Source organism: Ursus arctos, unplaced genomic scaffold (assembly GCF_023065955.2).
Source record: "Ursus arctos isolate Adak ecotype North America unplaced genomic scaffold, UrsArc2.0 scaffold_37, whole genome shotgun sequence".
Lineage (NCBI taxonomy): Eukaryota > Metazoa > Chordata > Mammalia > Carnivora > Ursidae > Ursus > Ursus arctos.
The window spans coordinates 3,672,178-3,689,037 of record NW_026623053.1 but is presented as its reverse complement, the minus strand read 5'-3'; the positions used below and the strand labels follow the sequence as shown (position 1 = coordinate 3,689,037).

General features: G+C 45.5%; 1 protein-coding gene across 1 annotated transcript; it reads right to left on the bottom strand.

Annotated features, from left to right (window-relative positions):
• Window positions 1-13,258: 13,258 nt before the first annotated feature.
• On the bottom strand, window positions 13,259-13,797 carry LOC125283472 (epididymal secretory protein E3-beta-like). Its single transcript, XM_048225240.2, has one exon. The coding sequence runs from the start codon at window positions 13,745-13,747 to the stop codon at window positions 13,259-13,261; it is 489 nt and encodes a 162-aa protein (XP_048081197.2). The 5' UTR covers window positions 13,748-13,797.
• Window positions 13,798-16,860: the final 3,063 nt, after the last annotated feature.

The window sequence follows — 16,860 nt, the reverse complement described above, 5'->3', positions numbered from 1 at the left end:
TGGGGGGTCTGCTTCTCCCTCTCCTTCTGCCCCTCCCCCAGCTCGTGCTCCTGTGCTCTCTCTCGCTCACTCTCTCTCTCTGTGTATCATTTGCTCTCTCTCTCAAATAAATAAATAAAATCTTAAAAAAATAAAGAAGAATTAATACCTATTTTTCTGAAGCTGTTTCAAAAAATTGAAATGGAAGGAAAACTTCCAAACTCCTATGAGACTAGCATTACCTTGATCTCCAAACCAGTTAAAGACCCCACTGTAAAGGAGAATAACAGACCAATATCCCTGATGAACATGGATGCAAAAATTCTCACCACCATACTAGCCAATAGGACCCAACAGTACATTAAAAGGATTATTCACCATGACCAAGTGGGATTTATTCCTGGGCTGCAAGGGTGGTTCAACATCCACAAATCAATCAATGTCATACACCTTTTTTTTAATTAAAAAAAGGACAAAAGCCATATGATCCTTTCAATAGATGCAGAAAAAGCATTTGACAAAATACAGCATCCTTTCTTGATTAAAACTCTCCACAGTGTAGGGATAGAGGGAACATACTTCAATATCATAAAAGCCATTTATGGGGGCGCCTGGGTGGCACAGCGGTTGGGCGTCTGCCTTAGGCTCAGGGCGTGATCCTGGCGTTATGGGATCGAGCCCCACATCGGGCTCCTCCACTGGGAGCCTGCTTCTTCCTCTCCCACTCCCCCTGCTTGTGTTCCCTCTCTCGCTGGCTGTCTCTCTGTCAAATAAATAAATAAAATCTTTAAAAAATAAAAATAAAAAAAATAAAAGCCATTTATGAAAAGCCCACAACAAATATCATTCTCAATGGGGAAAACCTGAGAGCTTTTCCCCCAAGGTCAGGAGCATGGCAGGGACGTCCACTATCACCACTGTTGTTCAACATAGTACTAGAAATCCTAGGCTCAGCAATCAGACAACAAAAAGAAATAAAAGGCATCCAAATCAGCAAAGAAGAAGTCAAATTTTTACTCTTCATAGATGACATGATACTCTGTGGAAAACCCCAAAGACAGCACCAAAATTTGCTAGAACTCATACAGGAATTCAGCAACGTGGCAGGATATAAAATCGATGCACAAAAGCCAGTTGCATTTCCATTCGCTAGCAATGAGACAGAAGAAAGAAAAATTAAGGAATCGATCTCGTTCACAATTGCATAAGGAAACTATAAGTTACCTAAGAATATACCAAACCAAAGAGGTAAATAATCTGTACTCTGAAGACTATAGAACACTTATGAAAGAAATTGAGGAAGACACAAAGAAATGGAAAAACAGTCCATGTTCATGGATTGGAAGAACAAATATTGTTAAAATATCTATGCTACCCAAAGCAATCTACACATTCTATGTAATCTTTAACAAAATACCGTCAACATTTTTCACAAAGCTGGAACAAATAATTTTAAAATTAGTATGGAACCAGAAAAGACACTGAATAGCCAAAGGAATGTTGAAAAAGAAAACCAGGGGCACCTGGGTGACTCAGTTTGTTAAGTATCTGCCTTCGGCTCAGGTCACGATCCCAGAGTTCTGGAATGGAGCCCCACATCAGTCTTCCTGCTCAGCAGGGAGTCTGCTTCTCCCTCTCCTTCCCACCCCTCCCATTCTCTCTCTCTCTTTCTCAAATAAATAAATAAAATATTTAAGAAAAAATCAAGCCTGGTGGCATCACAATACCGGACTTCAAGCTATATTACAAAAGTTGTAATCAAGGCAGTATGGTACTGGCACAAAAACAGACCCAAAGATCAATGGAACAGGAGAGAAAACTCAGAGATGGACCCTCAACTCTATGGTCAATGAATCTTCGAGAAAGCAGAAAAGAATATCCAATGGAAAAAAGACAGTCTCTTCAACAAATGGTATTGGGAGAATTGGATAGCCACATGTAGAAGAATGAATACACAAAAATAAATACAAAATGTATGAAATACCTAAATGTGAGACAGGAAACCATCAAAATCCTAGAAGAGAACACAGGCAGCAACCTTTTTGACCTTGGCCGCAAAAACTTCTTGCTAGACACTTCTCCAAAGGCAAGGGAAACAAAGGCAAAAATGAACTATTGGAACTTCATCAAGATAAAAAAGCTTTTGCACAGCAAAGGAAACAGTGAACAAGGCTAAAAGACAACTGACAGAATGGGAGAAGATATTAGCAAATGTCTAATCAGCTAAAAGGCAGAATCTTTAAAGAACTTCTCAAACTCAACACTCCAAAACCAAATAATCCAGTCAAGAAATGAGCAGAAGACATGAACAGAATTTTCTCCAAAGAAGATACACAAATGGCAACAGACATATGAAAAACAGCTCTTTGGTATCAGGGAAATACAAATCAAAACCACAGTGAAATGTCACCTCACACTGGTCAGAATGGGTAAAATTAGCAAGTCAAGAAATAACAGATGTTGGCGAGGATACGGTGAAAGGGGAAACTGCTTACACTGTTGGTGGGAATGCAAACTAGTGTGCCCACTGTGGAAAGCAGTATGGAAGTTGCTCAAAAAGTTAAAAATAGACCTATTTATATGACCCAGCAATTGCACTATGAGGTATTTACCCAAAGGATGCAAACATAGTGACTCAAAGGGACACCTGCACCCCAATGTTTATAGCAGCAATGTCTACAATAGCCAAACCATGGAAAGCCCAATGTCCTTTGACAGATGAATGGACAAAGAAGAGGTGGTGTGTATATACAATGGTTTATTACTCAGTCATTAAAAAGAGTCATGCTATTTGCCACAGCATGTGGACGGAACTGGAGGGTATTATGTTAAGTGAAATAGGTCATTCGGAGAAAGACAATTATCATATGATTTCACTCATATGTAGAAGTTAAGGAAAAAACAGAGGATCATAGGGAAAGGGAGGAAAATAAAATAAGACGAAATTAGAGGGAGACAAACCGTGAGAGACTCTTAACTATGGGGGAAAAAACCTGAGGGTTGCTGGAAGAGAGGGGGATGGGGGATGTGGTAACTGGATGATGCGAGGGCACGTGATGTAATGAGCATGGGTGTTGTATGCAACTGATGAATCACTAAACTCTACCTCTGAAATTGATAAGACACTATATGTTCATTAATTGAATTTAAATTTTAAAAAATCCTAATCCTTTTCTCTCTAGTTACTTCTTCACCGCTACAACCCATAGATCAAACACCATAATCTTGTGAATTCTTCACAAATGTGCTTTTCTTTGTCTAAGAGGTATAAAAGCTTCCTGCTCCGGTCACCCATTCAGGTCTTCATTCCGTTGTGAAAGACTCCCACGTACATGTAAAAATTTAATCAAATTTCTATGCTTTTCTCCTACATTTTCAGTTCAATGTTCAGACCCAGCCAGAGACCATGAGAGCCAAGGAAAAAGGTTTCCTCTCCTACAATGACATTATGCATTCGTCTAAAGCCCTCGAACTATATAATGCAACGAATTCATGCTAATTAAATGTGGACTTAAGTTAATAATAATCAATATTGGCTCATCAGTTCTAGAGAAAGTACAACACTAATGCAAGATGTTAATAACAGGAAAACCGTGGGTTGTGGGGGTAGGAGAGAAGGGAAGGGAGCAGCGTATGAGAATTGTCTATACTTTCTACTGAATTTTTCTATAAACCTAAAGCTGCTGTGAACGAATAAGCCTACTGATAAAAACAAAACAAAACAGACAAAACAAAAACGAAAACAAGCTGTCTGTTTGCCAGCACTCATCTATCCTATTCTACAGCCACAGATGTTAGGACATCCCCCTTCTCCCTGCAGTCCCACAGTCTGATACCACCCCAAGCCCACCAGCAGAGGAAAACAGTATCAGATTACCCCTGTGCCTAGGCAGGAGTTTCCGACCCTGGCCTCACATCAGAAGTGCCTAAGAAACTTTAAGAATGCCTAGATCCCAGGCCTCATGAAACAGAATCTTTGGGAACCACGTCGGGATTTGATGAGCTCCACGGTGAATCGCACACCCATTCCTAGTGGAGACCCATTTTTCTCAGCTGACACTTATTTTCACCCAGTCCTCAAGTTCTCAAGACTGGCCTCTGCCTGATTCCAGAAACCAAGTTTCCCCTTCATCTTAATTCAGGCAACTGAATGACTGTTTTGCTACCCCAAGTACCGTGCAAGACAGACTGGGGAGGACACACCTGGAGAGTCTCCCTCTCCTCCCTCTCTCTTAAATTATCCCAAATCTGGCAAGTGTAGGGGAGGAAAATATCCATTCCTCCTACCCTTCTACATTCTCAGCTGGGCCCCCATAAAAAGAATGGATTAACAAGAGAAAAGCACGCACATTTATCTCACATAGGTTTGAGGTGACATGGGAGCCTTCCCAAGGACATGAAGCCCGAAAGAAGTGCTTAAACCTGAGTGTTTGTGTGCTAGGTTTGATGGAGGGTGGGAAGTGGTGGAAAGGTGTGATAGAACAAAGGGTATGAGCTAAGCGTAGTAAATGGGGAGAAACTTAGCAAGACGTTTGTTCACATGTCTCTCCATCTCTGGAGATAAGGGCGCTCCTTTCCTCTGGGTGTAGGAAACCCTCTTCCATGAGGGTTTTATGACCTGCTTCTGGAGAAGGTCAGAAGGGCCTTCCCACACCTGTCATTACTCAGATTTCTTCAGCTGAAAAGATTCACGTTGCCAAGTGGCCATATTCTGGGGTAGCATGTCCTGAACCCTGTCAGGCGCTCCCTGTGATGGGAATGGACCCTGGTGGCTGTCTTGGCCCTTGTTCCAGCCCTACAATCCTGAAGCGAGTTCAGGGCATTGATGTGTCCGTTGTGGGGTCTCTGTTGAAACATGCCTGTGTCTTCTCCACAGTCCTGCCTGGCTGGAAGGGGATGAGGGTGAAGGCCTGCTATTAGGGCTGTTCCTTTCTCTAGACTTTTTTTTTTTTTAAGATTTTATTTATTTATTTGACAGAGACAGCCAGCGAGAGAGGGAACACAAGCAGGGTTGTGGGAGAAGAAGAAGCAGGCTCCCAGCGGAAGAACCTGATGTGGGGCGCGATCGCAGAACACTGGGATCACGCCCTAAGCCGAAGGCAGACGCTTAACGACTGAGCCACTCAGGTGCCCCTTTTCTCTAGACTTTCATATGCTTGCTGATTGCCAAAGTAATGGTACCAAATGTTGTCACTGAAGTAACAGAAGTTTCGTATCCTTACCCAAACAGCAGTTATGACAACAACTATCAGCCATATTGAGAGAACACTCCCTCTTTCCTGGTCGCTGAGGTCTTCTGTGTCAGGCATCTGACGAGTGAGTGGTCAGAACAGGGAGTCAGAGACGGATGCTACGTGATGAGCTCCACGTTCCTTTGTGAGGTTTCGTTTCATTGTTTCTGCAGAGCTACTGACCTGCCTGTCAAAATGGCTCCCAACCATTGGTCAATTCAAGCATGCAATGTCTTTTTCTTTTTATCCAATTGCTCGGTCAGACTATATCTTATGACTTCCTTCTTCTTTCCACACCAGTCAGAAGGAACTCCAAATGTTTTCCTGTATGAGCAGTAAGTTTTCCATATCTGCGGAGGGGAAAACTGTCCAAGACCTGGAAATGGACCAGAGATTATAGTGCGTCCCTTCACTGGGGTGCTGGGGTTGTTTAGCAGATCCCCGGGGGACAGACAGACACTACAGAAGTGTATACCTTGGCTTGACTTGCAGGATACAAACGAAATTGTCCAAAACTGGTGATAACGCAGATGTATCCTGTTCACCGCCATGCGATTGAATTTGTCCAGCAGAGAATAGAAATTTCTATAAACCAAGATCACATTTGAACCATTTTTAACATGTTATCGATTTCTTCATTATTAATCAATGAGCCAAATAAAAGGGGTTTATTTATGAGTTTATTCAGTGACATGGGTTTATTTTTAAACTTTCACGATAGCCACGTTTACTTTTAGAAAAAATTCTATTTCCACACTTCACAGTTTTATGTGTGTTGTTTCTTTGCCCGGAATACTCTTTCTTTCTTTTTTTTTTTTTTAAAGATTTTATTTATTTATTCGACAGAGATAGAGACAGCCAGTGAGAGAGGGAACACAAGCAGGGGGAGTGGGAGAGGAAGAAGCAGGCTCACAGGGAGGAGCCTGATGTGGGGCTCGATCCCATAACACCGGGATCACGCCCTGAGCCGAAGGCAGACGCTTAACCGCTGTGCCACCCAGGCGCCCCCGGAGTACTCTTTCTAACCTCGTCTGCTTGCTTACTTAGCCGTCTTTCCAGGCTGTCCTCAGATGTCCCCTCCTCTGAGCTGTCCCCTCTCTAGGCTCAGAGCTACTGTTTCAGCCTTCCTTTGTCCAGATCTTACTAGCTCCCGCTGCATTCTATTATAATTATTAAGTTACATTATCATTTTACAGAAGTGCACTTGAAGGGTAAATTCAGTTCGAAAACTTCAGATCTAGGGGCCTGGGTGGCACAGTCGGTGAAGCCACCAACTAACTCTTGGTTTCGGCTTTGGCATTGATCTCAGGGTTGTGAGATCGAGTCCTGAGTGGGACTCTGGGCTCAGCGTGGAGTCTGCTTGGAATTGTTCTTCCTCAGCCTCTGCCCATGCTGCTCGTGCTCTCTCTCTCTCTCCCTCTAAAATAAAATTAAATCTTAAATAAACAGAAAACTTCAGATCTGCTGTCTCACTGCTCTGCTCCTTACTGCAGCTTCTCAAGACAGCGTGGCTTTTACTAGCACCACCTGCCCACAGTGGCTTCCCTCCTTCCTTCTAACTCGGTTAGTATTCCTCCGTTAAGCAAACCTAGGACCTAAACTCTTAATCCCACCCAAATTCTTTTTTCTTTTTTCAAGATTTTATTATTTACTTGAGAGAGACAGAGAGATGGAGCAGCGGGGAGGAGGAGGGGCAGAGGGAGAGGGAGAAGAAGTCTCCCCTCTGAGCAGGGAGCCTAAAGGGGCTTGAACCCAGGACCCAAGGTCAGTACTTGAGTCAAAGGCAGAGGCTTCCCCCTTAACCAATGAGCCATCCAGGTGCCCCCCAACCAGATATTTCTTCCCTGTCATTCCGTGTCTGAATCCACTACCTGTTCCGAAACACCATTACTTCTATAATAGTGCAGTATTTACGCAAGGCAGGAATGTTTTTAGTTCTCCAGTGCTTTTTTTCTTCCTGATCTATGCCTTCTCTTCCTGCATTCCCATAGATCATGGGAGAACTGATTCTAAGGTGCAGTGGATTATTATCCCTACTATTACTTATATTTAAAACATTATCTGATGAAATACGGAATCCAGCAGTAAAGATGTAGGAGGCATCGGTTGTCAGCGTTAGAACCCGTGTGTGAATGTACTATGCACACTCTGTGAGCTCTCCGTGCCACCGCCAAATAAACATAGACCATTTTTTCAAGGGAAATATGTGAAAACCTTGAGCAGAGTTTGAAGGGATGAAGAACATTCTTGCTGCAGCATCCCAAGGACACAGGGGTGGGGGAAGTGTCAGAAGCCTTGGATTGAGGAATAACCTCAAAGGTCACCTAGGGCCCAAATAGTTCCCCTGAGAATGTTGGCAAATGCAATGTAGATGGCCCCAGGCCGGCAACGATGTGAAAGGGAGCCCAAACACACACACTCAAAGTCATTACGGTGCAGCAGAAAGTGATTTTATTGCTGTGAACACAATGCAACAAAGCTTGGCAGAAGTTCCAAGGTTAAAATATGGGGTCTGGGTCTTTCTTTGCCCTTTTCCCTTCCTTTAAAAGACACAGAGCTCCAAAGCAGAAAAGAATCCTATTAGTTTTTGTCCCCAGCTCTGGTCTGACATCTTGGGACTCTAATTCTCCCACTCCCCTCCTTTCTTCTATGGGAACCACAGAAATTAACAAAGGAAAAGAAAAGGCAGAAGAGATCATGAGAGAATCTGCAGTGAGAGAGAAGGAACATAAAGGAAACTTCATTCTTAGTCTAACTCTACAGGAAACAGACAATTGGCATCGAAGCCTGGCTGACGAGGGTCACAGGCAACACTGTAGAACCCCTGCCGGGGAATAGTTCTGTAGCTACAGTTGGGATACCTCCCTCCAGTGTGATAGCAGTAAGTCATGTTAATACGGTTTGCACTCAGGTGGCAGTTATTCTGACCATTCTTGCAGGGCCTGGTGGGCCAACCACAGGTATCAGCCACATTTCGGAAGATGTCGTGCAGGAAAGTGTTTTGACGCATACAAGTCCGATTAGAAAGATTGACAAGACGCATTGCATTGTTGCATTGGAGAGGACCCGCTCTTAGATGCCGAAGTATAAATGTTTGAACACTGGCAGAGGGGTGACCCCAGTGACACAGTGGATGCACTGGCCCCCATGATCCCAGCAGCAACAGGAGGAGAGGAAAGGGTCCCAGAAGATGCAGCATCATGTCTTCTGTGCAGGAACAGGGAAAAAAATGAGAGAAGGGCCGTAGAAGCCATAAGAGCAAAATTATTATCTACAACCATTTAGACTTTTAGTGTATCTTTTAAGATTTCATTGGTCCTTTTCTGGTTTTTTGAATCATCTTCTTTCTACTTGAGTCTCACAATTCTCTGAAGGACCTGGAGCCCAGGGAGGAGGAATGTGAGGTAAGATGACTGTTCCTCTGACTGGCAAGTCCCATTCTTCTCTTTGTCCTGTACTTACTGGTCCAGAAACTTGTCTCTTCCCTCCTCCCTCCTGCAATATTTCTCCCCCATCTATTTGACCTGGACCTTCTGGCCATCTTCACGGCTCTACCCTCCCCAGCCCCCAGGCTTCTGCTCTTACCAGGTCTCCTGCTAGGGCTCCCGCTGAGAACAGAGGCAGTGGTGAGTGCCAGGCTCAGAGGCTTTGGTCTGCTGTTCCTCTGCCAGATAGGCCAGCGCCGCGTGCGTGCACCAGGGAAGGGTTCCAAGCCCCAGGACAGAGGACAGGGAACCTAGTGCTTGGAAGATGCACTGCTCGTGCCTGGTGTGGATGAGACCCACGCTCTCCAACTCACTGTTTAAAGCCAGTGTTCCTGCAGACACAGGAAGATCAAGTCTACTTATAGGCACAAAGAAGAAGTGATAACTTCCTCAAAGAAGTTGTGAGGAAATTATGACTTCCTGATACCCATTGAGTGCTTCCTTCCCTCAGGCTTTAGTGTTTCACGCTCCATGATTTCAGTTCTTTAGGAGAAAACACACCACAAACGCACAAGACTCCTCCAGTCCAGCTGCCAGTTGCAAGTCCAGCTTGTCCCCTGCGCTTCTGACTGCCTGGCTATGAATCTGACCTTCCGCCAACTCCCTTGCTCGCTCCATTACTTTGCTGGAGTGGCGCACAGAACTCAAGGAAACACTGATGGTTGACCAGTTTCCTACGGATATGATAAAGGAGACAGAGGAAGAGCCAGATAAGGAGCTCCCTAGGGTAAGGGGGTAGGCAAACTAGTGAAGGACTGTCTTTTTCATGGTGTTGGGGTGCATCACCCTCCACGTAGATGACGTGGGAAAGATGTTAGCGTTTGAAACTGACGGCCAGGAAAGAAATCTTGACACATGTTTGGTGCAAAAAGGTGGTTTTATGAAAGCAGGGACAGGACCCGTGGGTAGAAAGAGCTGCACTGGGGTCCTGAGGAGTGGCCATGACCTACTTTCAAGTTGAGAGGGGGTTAGGGAGAGGGGAAGTCTCTAAGGAACTTTGGAAGGAAAGTTTCCAGGACCTTGAGGGGACTCGCTAGTGTTAGGAAAACGTCATTTATTCCTGTCTAAACGAACCCTAGTCACGAGACCCTTCCGATGTACACCGGTGGGCCATATGCCTGGGGGATGATTGCCAATATATACCTTGGGGAGAAGAGACAAAGGAAGATTCCAAAGTGAATTTTTTTTAAAGACTTAATTTATTTAATTTTGAGAGAGAGAGAGAAAGCAGGGACAGGGGACAGGGGCAGAGGGAGAAGCAGACTTCCTGCTGAGCAGGGAGCCTGACATGGGACTCAATTTCATGACCCTGGATCATGACTTGAGTCAAAGGCAGCTGCTTTTGAGCCACTCAGGCACCCCCTCAAAGGATTTTTGTATATTAAAATAGACTTACAGGATCCTGGGGGGTTGGGGTAATGTTGAGCTAAGATTGCCTTTTGTCCTTAACAAATTGTCAACATGGAGGCAGCTGAGATCCCACAGGAATGTCCCTCTAGCGGTTTCAAGCGCTGGTCAATGCACTGGAGGACGTACGGAAATTTAAGTTTTTCTTTGGCCTTGTTCCCACATCACTGGCATCACTGCTCGAGATTCAGACTCTAAGAAGAGTGAAGAGGAAGAAGCAATCTTTTTCTCTCTCCTTCCTTCTCAGCTATGGCCTTTACAACATAAGACAGATTACCAAGAGAAAAACCAACAGAAGTTTGTTAGCATGGATAGGTCATGTATGCATGGGAGTGATGCAGGGATTGGTGCAAAATGTGGGATGCTGGGGACCAGGACCGAACGGTCAAGAACGAATTCTAGAGTCGTCTTTGGTGCAAAAATGGTGATTTTATTAATGTCCTGGGACAGGACCCGTGGGCAGAAAGAGCCGCAGTGCGGCTGTGAGGATTGGCTGACTCTACACTTTGAAGTTGGGGTGCGGTTAGGGATAGCCCAAGTCTCCAAGGAATTCGGAGGCAAGGGTTTTAGGACCTTGCAGGCCTAGCGGCGCTCAGATGAGCTCATTTACTACTGTCCAGTACAGCATGAGTCATGAGACCCTTCAGATGAATATCAGGGGGCCGCGGGCTTGGAGGATGCTTGCTAACCGATAACCTGGATGGGGCAGAGATAAAGGAAGTGTCCAAAGGGATTTTTGTATGTTAAAGGGGACTGACAGGACCCTGGGGGTTGGGCTAATGTCAGGCTAAGGTTTCCTGTTTCCTCTAGCAAGATTTAACATTGAGGCAGCCGAGCTCTTAGAAGAAGGTCACTCTGCCTGTCCCAAGTGTTTGTCAGTGGGCTGCACATCGTAAGGAAATTTAATTTTCTTTCTACATTACTTTTGATTTGTTCTTCACATCAGGAAGAGTCACTCAAAGAGGTGGTGAGACCTTGGGCGAACAGACCATCCTCAGCTAAAACAAAGGAAGAAGAGTGTGGGGAAGGCAGGCTCCATCCTGGAAGGCGCGGTAAACAAAGGGAAGGTCCGTCATGCAGGGTTAGGGCTGTGCCTTCGCCATTGGTAAGAGTTTCTGGTGATTTACAGTCATCGTGATCTTGTCAGTAGACAGAGGGAAACACCCTTAGGAATAGAGATGTTCTCTATGATGATAAATGTCCCTTACTGGTAACTACGTAATTTATAGGCTGCTTTCAGAGCTTCTCCCTTGTCTTCTGTTTATCAAAATAATCACCCCAAAATCATGTTTGTGCCTAAGAGCCATCTTTTTAGGTAGTACATTCTGGTCTCCTACAGGAAAGAGTCTGGTTGGCCTAGCTTGAATCCCATGACCATTAATTAACTTAGTAGAGGGGATTTGAAACCTTGATGGTTAATCCCACCAATACTGTACACAAGCGGGGAGGGATAGTTCCTGAAAGGAAAAGATCAGTCGCTATCCAAATGGGGAAAGTGGATGTGCGAAAACCCAAGCAGCACCACAAATCTATTCTATTCATTGTGCTTAAATCCATTTTCCTTCCCTATGGTATTCATACCATCTTTTAACCCTTTAATACAAGGAATTTTTAGACCGTTTAGAATGAAGTCGTTGTGAAAACTTACTGTGGGAGACCAGAATAGAGCACTCTGGAAAATAAGTATAGGCATCCACACTATGCTACCACAAGAGATGCCCCTACATTTTGGTTTTATTTGTTTGTTTGTTCTTGTTTTAATTGTTGTAGAGAGGGATAGACAGCATGTGAGAGTAGGGGGCAGGGGGCAGAGGGAGAAGCAAGCTCCACGCTCAGGACAGAGCGGGTTGTGGGCCTCGATCTCATGACCCTGAGATCATGACCTGAGCCAACATCCAGAGTCGACACTTAGACTGAGCCATCCAGGTGCTCCACACCATACATTTTGAAGCAGCTTTTATGAACTGAGAAAAACAATCAGTATTGCTCATCTGTAAATTGATTAATGATACAGAACTGCTGGTTCAACACTAACCTCTTGTGTCTTTGGTTACTCACTATAGGTCCTCACCCCCCAGTGTCTGCTCGGCCCCAGGTGCACTGAGAAATTGCAAAGCTGAGCAGCTGCTCTTGGAACGTGCTGACCGACCCACATTCCTTGCTACTCTTTGGGCTAGACATCTGGGACTAGGAATGCAGCCACCTACCTGAAAATGTTGCGCCCTTGGACTTTTCTCCAACTGCTTCAAGACCGGAGTCATTCAACAGTGCAGGAGGCTAAAGAACACAAGGTACTTGAATGTTTCGCGTTCCTGCTCCCCATCCCTGCTCGAGGCGAAAGCCAAGGTTTATCTTTCTCTGTATCTCTCTTCCCCATTTAGCAAACCGAATTCTCATGGACGTTACTTACTTGTGTCCTCAACTTTTCCTTCTGCAATTTACTTCCTCTTTCCTCCAACAAAATATAAGTCTTTAGACCCATTCTTGAAGGTTCCATTTTAAAGCCATATATCCCACTCTGTATCTCTGCCTAGTGAAAATTATTAATATCAGATAATCTCAGTTCTACCTTTATCTTGTACTTAGTTTATTATTCCTCGGGAAACATACTGCCTTCGCCTATCTAAAATGCGTGCGTTTGCTTAGAGACACGTTTAAGGAAGGAGACCAAGGACACGCACCTTAAACCTTACACTCTGCATACATCATATCCAAGCATAATCTGCATCACGCACCCTGGAACACCTGCACCAATCACACAACACATAACATACATGACTGTCATACACATTGGCATGATACCATTTATTTAGGGAAGCGGGGACCATTCTGCTCGGGTCGGTATAAGGAGAATGAATGTCAGGAACATCCCTGGTTCAGTAAACCAGAGAAGCCACAGAGAAGCCATAGAGCTTAATCTTACAAAACTGCGAGAGCAAATCAGATGAACGAGCGCACAAGGGAATTCGCGCAGAGAAACCGTGCAGGTGGTTTTGACAGGAGGAAAGCGTGTGATGAGGCATGACTCTTACGTAGGCGGAAAACACGGGCACATCCATGCAAAGGAGAGAGTACAAGGGCTGTTGTCGGAGGCAGGGGCTCCCACGTGGGCAGCACTGGACACCCTACTCGAGCCTGGGGGTGTGGGAAGACTTTCTATGTCTTGATGTCTAACACCTGGATGTCCTCTATGCCGTCCACGTGCCCGTCCCCGCCGCAGTGGAACTCCACGTAGCTGTAGCTGCCGTGCCCTCGGTAGCTCTTCCCGTTACCCTCCTGGTAGCACCGGAGTATTCTGAAGGGATGCTGGGCCCATACGTACACATTTCTGGAACGGTCTCTCCACTTCCTGAGGCAGATCTGCTCGATTTTGTGCCAAGAGGTATAGATGAAGACGTGGTGGTCCCTGTCTTGGGGAGCTTCTCTCTCCCGCATGAGCTCGTCGCATTTGTAGTCGCTGAATTTCCAGCTTGCGCTCAGGTAGTGCTGTGTCCTGAATTCCCTCCAGGAAGGGCTGTGGCTGCGGACGAGCAGCCCGCCGAGGGGAACCAGCAGGGCCAAGAGAGGGCCTAGGACCTTTAGGGAGGACGCCATCTGAGTCAGCAGAGCCAGCTGCGGGGCCACGGGGAAGAGAGAGGAGAGCATTAGCTCGGCACTGCCTCGAGAGCTGACCTGCACCTTGAAATTCCTCTCCTGCCGACGTAGGCTCTTGGCCCGATTTGACCACTTTGTTCCCGGGCTCCAAGAGGATCTATGTCATTAGGAATCAGCTTTACCAGAACTGGAAACATGCTGGAGCCTGAGGGAGACAAACACAAAATGCCCCCAAATAGGTGAAGTTGATTTTGAGAAGTGGAGACAGCTGCCGTCTGCCCAATCTTCCACCCGCACTGAGGAGCCCGTCACCCTCTAGCTAACTGTTCAACAGTCCGGATCAAGTCTCCGAAGGCCGCGGCTCTAAAAGAAACTGGTAGGTCAAGCTCTGTGGCCATGAAGTGGAAAGGGTTGGCCCCACGTAAGGGAATGAGGGTGTTAGGTGAAGACCTGGGTGATATTTTCCAAGCAAGAAGGCTTTGGTTCCCTCAAACCCCAGGCTACCGTTCCATTGATTCTGCAAAATGGTGTTTATCTGACCCTGATTTCCTTAGAACACTTCCCCAACGCCTGTGTGAAACCTGTTGTCACTTCTGACTACCCACATACTTCTCAGCGGCCATTTACCTCATTCTCATAATCATAAATCATCTTGATTTGTGGTGCAGAATGCAGTCATACAGGATCTCCAGTTTTGAAATAGTGTTCTCATCCATCAACAACAAGATTGAAACTACCCTCACAGCAGCTACTCTGGTCATAATTAGGGCATAGATTTGTTTGCAAAAGTCTCCCCTTTAAACCAGCTCTCTGTCCTCATTCCACAAGGAGTGCAGCTGGTCCTATGGCATCTCTAACCTGGTTCTCAGCTCTCTGAGCACTGTGTTCACAAACGGGCCTGAGAATATCTGCGTCATGGACCCGTGACCATCTAATGAGAGATGTAAGTGAGAGCACTTCTGAGAATGTTGTAGGGACCCAGGACAGGCCGCCCCAAAAGGTGTCCCAGTGGCATATTTATTATGTTGAATTGAAGCTACTTGGAAAACAGCCAGTGCGAGGACACTGAAACCCTCTTCTGTCCCCCAAAAGCAGAAATTGAGTCTCTCTTATGAATGATACCTTCCGTGCCCTAAGAAATAAAAAGACATTCTTATCACCAGAGATAGGGATTTTTTGTTATTATTTTTTAAGTAAGCTCTATGCCCAACATGGGCCTTGAACTCATAAACCTGATATCAAGAGTCACCTGTTCCAACATTTGCTGCAACATGGACAGGACTGGAGGAGATAATGCTATGTGAAATAAGTTAAGCAGTGAAAGACAATTATCATATGGTTTCACTCATTTATGGAACAAAAGGAGTAGGAAGATTGGTAGGGGAAGAAAGGGAAGAAGAAAGAGGGGGTAAACAGAAGGGGGAATGAACCACGAGAGACTATGGACTCTGGGAAACAAACTGAGGGCTCCAGAGGGGAGGGCGGTGGAGGAATGGGATAGGCTGGTGATGGGTAGTAAGGAGGGCACGTATTGCATGGTGCACTGGGTGTTATACGCAACTAATGAATCATGGAACTTTACATCAACAACTAGGGATGCACTGTATGGTGACTAACATAATATAATAAAAAATATTATTTAAAAAAAAAAAAAGAGTCGCCTGTTCCAGTAACTGATGTGACCAGGCACCCACAGGGAGAGGGATTTTGAAGCCAGGAAAGCTGTATAAACAAACTTTCTTGCTTTTTTTTATCTACTACTTCAGCCCAGATTCTGCTTGGAATTCCTTACTAATTAAAACACCCAAACATTTGTTTTCTCTGTCCTGTCAATTCCTCACGAATCTATTGTCTCATTGTTTAAAATGTATGAAAACTGCCTGCCTCGGTCACTTCTTTGGGACCTCAACTTCATTGTTGGGCCTCTGTGAGCACAAAAAATCTTTGCCTTTTTCCTCCTATTAAATCTGTCTTGTGTCAACTTTAATCTAAAACTTGCTGGAAGAATCCGGAAGGATAGAAGGAAATTTTTTTGTCCTCTATCATGTCAAGTGCTCTGTCAGGCACAGTAGACAGGCACATTCACACCTGGGCCACCCTATACCTCACCCAAAGGTCCTAACCAGGATAGAAGACCAGGATTCAAGCTGCTTCAATTTATTATGCAATGTATTATGCCTCCCCCAATGTACTTTGGGGGAGGAAGTGGGAGTAGGGGTGGAGGGGTTGTGGGGAGAGACTGTATCACTGGGATTGATCCTCTGTTGAATTCAGGTCTTTGCTTCCTACAAATTGGATCACATTCCAGTCTTAACCCTTCCATGTAGAAATTCAGTGAGGCCCCTTCCAGTGTTTCTGGGCCTTTCCCCTCAAGCATCCTCAGCACCAATCCTAACTCGAACTCACCCCGTTCCGTTCCAACACTCAGGTGTCACTGGTCGAGGAAATCCGTATGTGGACCTGAAGAGCAGAGAGCCGGGCGGTCTGCGGCGGTGAAGAAGGGAAGAGTAGTGAGAGGCCCAGCACTCCAACTGATGAGGAGCCCGGGGGGTGGGGGACAGCCCTCCTACGTGAACCTGTTCCTGTGTCTTCTCATCCAGAACACCTAAAGTTCACTCTGAGAATAGCCCGGAGCAAAGGTGTCCTACATCAAAGACTCATTGCTGGGTACAGAGGAAAGTTAAGGCCCTGGGAGGGGTCACACTGGAAGGGTAATGTGAACTTGCCAGGAGATGGTCAACTCTAGCCCCTAAATTCACCTTCTGAAAAACTTCCGGGACAAGTGCCCAGCCGGCTAGGCTATGCTCAATGAGAACTTCAGTGGAAAAAACAAAAAACACAATGACCCAGCTCTGGAGCTGTGGACTGTGGAATCTTCATGGAGAGGGGAGAGTGTGTTGTCAAAGGCGCAGGGTGTTGATAAAGTGAGAAGCTGAACATGTTTCCATCAGCCCATTTCTTCAACAGCTGCTTCTAGCCAAGCCGCCTTGGGTGAGTCTCTCCCTGGGCCACCTTAGTATCGGAGAGGCAGGAAGGAGAGCAGAGTTTGCCACTGCAAATATTACCTCTGGGGCAGAAGGATGAATTTGAAGAAACCACAAACACAGGAGAAGCTCTAAACCAGAGCGGAAGTTAGCCTCCTTAGAGGAACATTTACATTTATA

Bases quoted from the DNA above. Each gene is read 5' to 3' on its own strand.
- LOC125283472 (XM_048225240.2), bottom strand. From the start codon at position 13,747: ATGCTCTCCTCTCTCTTCCCCGTGGCCCCGCAGCTGGCTCTGCTGACT.